At 54.2% G+C, this 8,964-nt stretch overlaps 1 protein-coding gene across 2 annotated transcripts in view; it reads left to right on the top strand.

The window, feature by feature from the left end:
* lamtor2 (late endosomal/lysosomal adaptor, MAPK and MTOR activator 2) overlaps positions 1 to 5,218 on the top strand; it is a 7,871-nt gene extending 2,653 nt beyond the window's left edge. Inside the window, exons 2-5 of one of the 2 annotated variants that reach the window (XM_085978738.1) lie at positions 938 to 1,100; positions 2,086 to 2,087; positions 2,934 to 3,021; positions 5,022 to 5,218. In XM_085978738.1, coding sequence (XP_085834864.1) covers positions 938 to 1,100; positions 2,086 to 2,087; positions 2,934 to 3,021; positions 5,022 to 5,078 — 310 coding nt within the window. In that variant the 3' untranslated portion in view covers positions 5,079 to 5,218. The remainder of the gene's footprint in view (positions 1 to 937; positions 1,101 to 2,085; positions 2,088 to 2,933; positions 3,022 to 5,021) is intronic. The other variant, XM_085978737.1, reaches the window with a different exon arrangement.
* The last annotated feature ends 3,746 nt before the right edge of the window (positions 5,219 to 8,964 follow it).

Genomic DNA, 8,964 nt, shown 5'->3' with positions numbered 1-8,964 from the left:
ATTCTGATCCTGGGGCCACAGCTCCAACGGCCGGCGCGCAGTGCTTGGGTATCCCAGGGGCGCAGTTAGTTCGAAGCGTCCCTTGGGATCACATGGGCCATGGAGAGCCAATCGGAGCAGGGAATGCTTCATTCATAAGTTTGACAGGAAGAGCTGTCAAACCTATAAATACTATAAGCCCCAAAACATCACTAAATCTTCAAATACATTTTTAAAAAATCACATTTTTAAAATAACTATAAATTACATGAAAACTATTTTAAACAATTTAAATTTTAGAAAAAATTAATTACATTTTCTAATGGGGCTAACAGTAAACTCACCTTTCTTTAAACTATTTAAAAAATGATAAACCTGTGGAAAAAATGTTTTAATTTTAATTAATTCGCCACTTACCTTGTTAAAAGCAGGCCTTGCGCCTGCTTTTTAAACGTGTAACTCCTGTTGACTTACCCTCCGGGAAAACCTGCAAAAAAAAACAAAAAAAAACGTAAGTTCGATGCGCACGCGCTGCCTCTCCGGCGCACGCGTTCGACCTGTGAACCCCTTCTTTCAGGGGGTACGGAAGTGCCGGTTTCCCGCGCATGCGCAGTGCGTGCACGAAACCGGCACTTTCGTTGGGCCTACGGGTGAGTACCCTGCGCGTACTCACCCGTGGAGACCCGAATTTCTGGACACAATACTCCAGCTGAGGCCTAACCAGTGTTTTATAAAGGTTTAGCATAACATCCTTGCTTTTGCACTCAGTGCCTCTGTAAAGCCAAGGATCACGTACGCTTTTTTAACAGCCATCTCAACCTGTCCTGACACCTTCAGAGATTTGTGTTCATACACCCCCCAGGGTGTCTCTGTTCCTGCACCCCCTTTAACGTTGTACTGTTTGGGTATCTCTTGATTTGTGTTTTTTCCCTCTCTCTTCCCCAACTCCTGGTTTTAGGCTGTTGAATAATGAGGGCTCGCTGCTGGCCTACTCCGGCTACGGTGACACCGACGCCCGCGTGACCGCCGCCATTGCCAGCAACATCTGGGCGGCCTACGCCAAAAACGGGCATCAGGCCTTCAACGAGGACAAGCTCAAGTTTATCCTCATGGACTGCATGGTGAGTGCCCCGGGGGGGGGGCAGGGCGGAGGGTGGCGGGGCCGAGGGGTGACAATTCGGACCCTCGGGGGGACTCTGCTCCCTCTGCTCGGGGAATTCGGGACTCTCTGGAGACTCTGCTCCCTCTGCTCGGGGAATTCGGACTCTCTGGAGACTCTGCTCCCTCTGCTCGGGGTCACGAAAGCCATCCCCCCCCCCCCCCCCCCCCCCCAAGTCCAGAGTTGGCCCATGAAGGGGGCAATTGGTCTCTACCCCCTGAGGGGAGGGGGAAGATCAGCCGGTGTTCCCGCTCCTGATCGCGCTCCTGCTGGGACGACCTTGATCAGCCTCTGCCACATTTCCTTCAGTGGTCGAATAGCCTGAATACTTAACTGAACCAGCCGCACACGTACTGTGGCTACAAGAGCAGGTCAGAGGCTGGGTATTCTGCGGCGAGTGTCAAAGATTCACCACCCTCTGAGCGAAGAAATTCCTCCTCATCTCAGTCCTAAATGGCCGACCCCTTGTCCTGAGACTGTGACCCCTGGTTCTGGACTCCCCAGTCAGGAGGAAACATCCTCCAGCATCTCCCCTGTCAGATGCTGAGAGTCAGAAATGGGGCTGTTCGCTGATGATTGCACAGTGTTCAGCGCCATTCATAACTCCTCAGATAATGAAGCAGTCCATGCCCGCGTGCAACAAGACCTGGTCGACGTTCAGGCTTGGCTGATAAGTGGCAGGTAACATTCGCGCCACAGAAGTGCCAGGCAATGACTATCTCCAACAAGCGAGAGTCTAACCACCGCCCCTTGACATTCAATGGTATTACCATCGCCGAATCCCCCACCATCAACATCCTGGGGGTCACCATTGACCAGAAACTTAACTGGACCAGCCACATAAATACTGTGGCTACAAGAGCAGGTCAGAGGCTGGGTATTCTGCAGCGAGTGTCTCACCTCCTGACTCCCCAAAGCCTTTCCACCATCTACAAGGCACAAGTCAGGAGTGTGATGGAATACTCTCCACTTGCCTGGATGAGTGCAGCTCCAACAACACTCAAGAAGCTCGACACCATCCAGGACAAAGCAGCCCGCTTGATTGGCACCCCATCCACCACCTTAAACATTCACTCCCTCCACCACCGGCGCACCGTGGCTGCAGTGTGTACCATCTGCAAGATGCACTGCAGCAACTCGCCAAGGCTTCTTCAGCAGCACCTCCCAAACCCGCGACCTCTTCCACCTAGAAGGACAAGGGCAGCAGGCGCATGGGAACAACACCACCTCCAAGTTCCCCTCCAAGTCACACACCATCCTGACTTGGAAATATATCGGCCGTTCCTTCATCGTCGCTGGGTCAAAATCCTGGAACTCCCTCCCTAACAGCGCTGTGGGAGCACCTTCACCACACGGACTGCAGCGGTTCAAGAAGGCGGCTCACCACCACCTTCTCAAGGGGCGACTAGGGGATGGGCAATAAATGCCGGCCTTGCCAGCGACGCCCACATCCCAAGAATGCCGGTCTAGGCAGGGCGATTAGCCGTGGAGCAGTATCTAATGCCGTCAGGAGAGGAGAGAAGAAAATGGTGGGTTGGGGGTAAAGGGAGAAAACAGCCGGTTGTTGGACGGGCAGGGGCTTGAGGAGGAGGCGTGAATCAGGCCTGAGATTGTCCCGATCCCTCGCCCCGGGGCCCCTGGGATCCAGCTGTCGTTGAAGCCGGGGGTTGGCACGTGCCGTGTGGGTTGGGCGTTCCTGCTCTTGTGTGACTCGACCCCCACACGTTGGGGAGGGATGGGGGGAGGGGGCGGCCCGTGTGATTTTAAAAAACGTCTCCCCGTTCTGTTACAGGAGGGCCCGAGTGGCCATAACCAGAGTGGCCAACCTCCTGCTCTGCATGTACGCGAAAGAGACGGTCGGTTTCGGCATGCTGCAGGCCAAGGTAAGCCCGCTGGCTCCGAGCGCCGCACTGTCGGGAGGGGGCGGTACTGAGGGAGCGCCGCACTGTCGGAGGGGCGGTACTGAGGGAGCGCCGCACTGTCGGAGGGGCGGTACTGAGGGAGCGCCGCACTGTCGGAGGGGCGGTACTGAGGGAGCGCCGCACTGTCGGGCAGTACTGAGGGAGCGCCGCACTGTCGGAGGAGCAGTACTGAGGGAGCGCCGCACTGTCGGAGGGGGGCGGGTACTGAGGGAGCGCCGCACTGTCGGAGGGGCAGTACTGAGGGAGCGCCGCACTGTCGGAGGGGCGGTACTGAGGGAGCGCCGCACTGTCGGGCAGTACTGAGGGAGCGCCGCACTGTCGGAGGAGCAGTACTGAGGGAGCGCCGCACTGTCGGAGGGGCGGGTACTGAGGGAGCGCCGCACTGTCGGAGGGGCGGTACTGAGGGAGCGCCGCACTGGTCGGAGGGGCAGTACTGAGGGAGCGCTGCACTGTCGGAGGGGCGGGTACTGAGGGAGCGCCGCACTGTCGGAGGTGCTGCCTTTCGGAATCGAGAGGTGGTGAAAGGCGTGATAGAAATGCAAGTATTTCTTTTAAGGAGGGGGTTGGGATCGACTGTGCTGCGATTTTCCCCCCCCCCCCGGTTGACCATGCAGTCAACACTCAGCAGTTGCTGTTCACCTGGGCCCAGTCGGGCGAGGCAGCCGGACCTTGGGGATAGCGAAGGGGGAAGAAACTCGACAGGGACGACTTGCCTTCAGACGCTCGAGACGGCGACTGAGAGGGCAATCCAGGGGACAGCCGGGCGGGCGGGGAGCCGGGGCCTGTGAACCCCCCCCCCCAATGTAAGAGTCGCCCCTTGAAGGAAGGAGGATCCATTGATTCCGTTAGTCCCCCACAGTTTGGACGGGAGGAGGGGAATGGAACGTTCTGAACGGTGAAAAGCAGGAAACAGTGGAGGTCCAAAGAGACTCGGGGGGGGGGGGGGGGGGGGGGGGGGGTCCAGGTACATCGATCATTAAAATGTCATGAACAGGTACAGAAAATAATCAGAAAGGCTAATGGAATGCTGGCCTTTATATCGAGAGGACTAGAGTACAAGGGGGTAGAAGTTATGCTGCAGCTGTACAAACCCCTGGTTAGACCACACCTGGAGCACTGGGAGCAGTTCTGGGCACCACACCTTAGGAAGGATAGATTGGCCCTGGAGGGAGGGCAGCGTAGGTTTACCAGAATGATACCCGGACTCCAAGGGTTAAGTTACGAGGAGAGATTACACAAACTAGGGTTGTATTCCCCGGAATTTAGAAGGTTAAGGGGTGATCTGATCGAAGTTTTCAGGATATTAAGGGGAACTGATAGGGTGGATAGAGAGAAACTATTCCCGCTGGTTGGGAGTCTAGGACTAGGGGGCAGAGTCTAAAAATTAGAGCCAGACCTTTCAGGAGTGAAGTTAGGAAACACTTCTACACACAAAGGGTGGGAGAGGTTTGGAACTCTCTTCCGCAAACAGCAATTGGTGCTGGGGGTCAATTCATTTTAAATCTGAAATTGATAGATTTTTGTTAACCAAAGGTATTGAGGGATATGGGCCAAAGGCGGGTAGATGGAGTTGGGTCGCAGATCAGCCATGATCTCATGGAATGGCGGAGCAGGCTCGAGGGGCTGAATGGCCTCCTCCTGCTCCTGTGTTTCCCATGTTCTGGCGGATGGGTGCAGTTTGAAGAGGGTGGGGAGGGAGGCTGCAAGGTGGTGCGGTCCAGGGAGGGGGCGAGGTGGGGGTTAAGGGTGGGCTTAAAGGCCCGTGGCGCTGGGAGATTGGAGGAGCAAGGGCAGCAACTGGGAAGCAGGGCGAGATTCCGAGGAAAATCGGGTCGAGAGAATATCGGCGGACATGGCGATGTGATTCTCTCTCCATTTTAATTTATTTTTATTATTAATGACACACGTCCGGTTGAAACTATGCTTCTGCTTTTTCTCTTCCCTCCTCCACCCCTCTACAGGCTGAAGCCCTGGTTCAGTACCTGGAGGAACCCCTCACCCAGGTGGCAGCGTCGTAGGCGGAAGCACTAAAGTGTCGCACTCCAGCGGAGGATGTTGGTGGTGTGTTGTTTTGTTCAAAAAAAATGTTTACCTCAGGGTTTAAATTGAGACCCGCAGTGCTTTACAAATCACAATATTAAAACTCAGCTGGAAATGATGCCATTCTTGGTTTTTGCAAAAACATAGAAGATAGGAACAGGAGTAGGCCATTCGGCCCCTCGAGCCTGCTCCGCCATTCAATGTGATCATGGCTGATCATCCAAATTCAGTACCCTGTCCCTGCTTTCTCCCCATACCCCCTTGATCCCTTTAGCCTTAAGAAATATATCTAACTCCTTCTTGAATATATTTAATGAATTGGCCTCAACTGCCTTCTGTGGTAGAGAATTCCACAGGTTCACCACTCTCTCTGGGTGAAGATATTCCTCCTCATCTCTGTCCTAAATGGCTGACCCCCTTATCCTTAGACTGTGACCCCTGGTTCTGGACTCCCCCGCCGTCGGGAACATCCTTCCCGCATCGAGTTAAAAACAATTTAAATAAAATGTGTGTAAGTTAACGAGGTGGGGACTGAATTTGACGGGTGGGGACGATGCAGGACAAAATGGCCGCCTTGTTCCGGCACGGGAGGAGGTCATGACCTTTGGCCTGTTCAAAAATGACCAGAGGGGGTCAGCAGCGATAGGATGAGGGGGGCGGGATTCTAGGTCGAACTCTGCTGAAGATTAATTCAACCTTTTTTATATATTGAAGAGAAAACTCCGTACAGTGCGACGCAGAAAGGAAGAATTGAATTTTGCGTTTCCAGACAACAGATTTCTCTCGGAGGGGAGGAGGTCCTGTTTAACTTTCCAAAAAAACCTCCCGACGCCCAGAGTTTCTAGTCCCGGGTGATTGGCAGCCCTAAGCGTCGAGGCCGAGGGACGCTCCCCTCGGCCGAATAGCTCGATTATAACTTTTTTTTAAACAGCGCGGCGTTCAAAATGTCGCTGCTTCTGCTCAAGCTCCTGTTTCTACCTGCTGTTTGAGTGTTCCAGGGTAGGTTTTCCCCTCGCCTTCTAAAGAGGAGGTTGCACCAGCTTGCAAGCCATAAGGTTAATGAGTCTGTGGGGTTTATATTTGTGTGTGTGTGTCTCTTATTTCTTCCGCCGCCACCCCCCCCCTCCCACAAAAGCGGCAGCAAGCTGTCGCAGGAGGGGTGGTGGGGAGGATACGGGAATAATCTGGAAATGAAATGGGGAGAGACCGGTACAAAAACCCGCGTGTTTAAGCGCAGCATTCTGGGCTGCCCTGCCTTCTCTCCGGTGTGATCCCAGAGCGAGAACGGCTGGGGATTCACCCGTGGAGACGATGGTTCCTCGGGCAAGGAGGTCCCCAGTTTGCTGGCACTCTCTACCACCCCCCCCCCCCCCCCCCCCCGAGCTTCCACCGTACAGATTTTCCGCTGGGATTTGAGGCTCGTTCTGCTGTCAGGAGTGACGGAGGTGCATGTATTGTGGAAGGGGGACTGGGCTTATCCCCCGCTCGCTGCGCGGAGCAGGGGCTGGCGCGGGCCAGACTGTCGACTGCGGCCGAGCGCAATAATAAACGGTTCTGTCTGCCGTCACCCGCGCCACTTGTAAATCGCCTGGTGTTTTCTTTTTGCGCTCGCCGCCTCGTCCGCCAGTGTTGACGCTCATCCGTCGCCCTTCCGACCCCGTATCCTCTCCATCACCTAGCCCGCCTGCTCCCACCTCCGTAACATCGCCCGTCTCCGCCCCCTGCCTCAGCTCATCTGCCGCTGAAACCCTCACCCCGTGCCTTTCAGAACATAAGAAATAAGAGCAGGAGTTGAGCCCGCTCCGCCATTCAATAAGATCGTGGCTGAGCTTCGACCTCGACTCCACCTTCCTGCACTATCCCCATATCCCTTGATTCCATTAATATCTGAAAATCAATCTCTGTCTTGAATATACTCAACGACTGAGCCTCCACAGCCCTCTGGGGTAGAGAATTCCAAAGATTCACCGCCCTCTGAGTGAAGAAATTCCTCCTCATCTCAGTCCTTAAATGGCCGATGTAATAGAGCCACCTGGTGGACTACTGATGTATATAATAAAGCCATGTGCAGTACAGGAAACTCTTGTTTAAACGGCACCTAAATAGCCAGAATTCTCTATTAACCGGCAAAATTCATACAGGAATTTTTTTTTAAAATCCGGCACCGGCGTGGTGCCGGTTGATCAAAAAGTCCGGATTACAGAGAGGTATACTTTATCAAGGTACGAGAGCCCCGTACACGGCCACAGGTGCAGGAGCCCCGGTTACACGGCACTTGTGCAGGAGTCCCGGTTACACGGCCACAGATCCAGGAGTCCCTGTTGCACAGCCACAGGTGCAGGAACCCCGGTTACACAGCACTTGTGCAGGAGTCCCGGTTACACGGCCACAGATCCAGGAGTCCCTGTTGCACAGCCACAGGTGCAGGAACCCCAGTTACACGGCACTTGTGCAGGAGTCCCGGTTACACGGCCACAGATCCAGGAGTCCCTGTTGCACAGGTGCAGGAACCCCGGTTACACGACCACAGATCCAGGAGTCCCTGTTGCACGGCCACAGGTGCAGGAACCCCGGTTTCACGGCCACAGATCCAGGAGTCCCTGTTGCACGGCCACAGGTGCAGGAACCCCGGTTTCACGGCCACAGATCCAGGAGTCCCTGTTGCACGGCCACAAGTGCAGGAACCCCGGTTACACGGCCACAGATCCAGGAGTCCCTGTTGCACGGCCACAAGTGCAGGAACCCCGGTTACATGGCCACTAATATATAGTAAAACTTACCTGAACCTACACCTGAATTTTGCCGGCTAAGAGGTTTCTGGATATTTAGGTGCCGGTTAAGAGAATTTCCTGTACTCCGAAAACAACATCTCAATAACCGGCAATGTTGCTGAGTCCGAGTCTCCTGCGGTGGCCGAGTTAGTCAGTGGGGGTAGTTCTCCAAACTGCCACTACTCGGCTTCTTGGCGCTGTCCGAAGTCATTAAAGAGTTATGGATTACCCTCAACTGGCAGTGCTGTACTTAATCAAGCATCTTCCACCATCCATTTAACACAACATTCTGTAGGCGAGTACCCAATTACTGTATGCTGCACATTTCTTGATTTTTTAATTTTTGTTTGTTAAAAATAGCCTCGGTAGATAACCCTCTCCGTCACCCGGAATTTTTAATCAACCGGCAACACGCCGGTGCCGGATACCAAAGAGTTTCCTGTACAGTTTTTAGCGGAAGCTGTGTTGTGCTGTTGTGTATATATGCCGCGTCTCAAGATATCTCAGAAATGGCGACGCGGATGCGATGGCGGATTCCCCAGTTGAAATTTTTCTTGGAGGATAACCCTGCCAACTGACAGTTACCTCCTAGATTGGGCTATTGCAATGTTCTCCTGGCCACCTCCCTCCTGCCACCCGTCATAAACCTCCCCGATTTCCATCGCTCCACCATTGGCGGCCGTGCCTTCAGCTGCCTGGGCCCCCGAGCTCGGGAATTCCCTCCCTAAACCTCTCCGCCTCTCTCTCCTCCTTGAAGACGCTCCTTAAAACCGACCTCTTTGACCAAGCTTTTGGTCACCTGTCCGAATATTTCCTTCTGGGACGAATTTTGTTTTATAACGCTTCTGTGATACTTTACTATGTTAAAAGCGCTGTATAAATACAAGTTGTATAGTGTCAGCTGTGACTCAGTTGGTAGCACTCTCCTCCGAGGCAGAAAATTTGGGATTTTAGCCCATAACCCAGGCCGACACTCCCAGTGCAGTACTGAGGGAGCGCCGCACTGTCGGAGGGGCAGTACTGAGGGAACGTCGCACTGTCGGAGGGGCAGTACTGAGGGAGCGCCGCACTGTCGGAGGCACCGTCTTTCAGA

Source organism: Somniosus microcephalus, unplaced genomic scaffold (assembly GCF_052327205.1).
Source record: "Somniosus microcephalus isolate GS21.2 unplaced genomic scaffold, FLI_Smic_1.0 unresolved_chr7, whole genome shotgun sequence".
NCBI classification, from domain to species: domain Eukaryota; kingdom Metazoa; phylum Chordata; class Chondrichthyes; order Squaliformes; family Somniosidae; genus Somniosus; species Somniosus microcephalus.
This window is presented reverse-complemented; position numbering and strand designations above follow the sequence as displayed.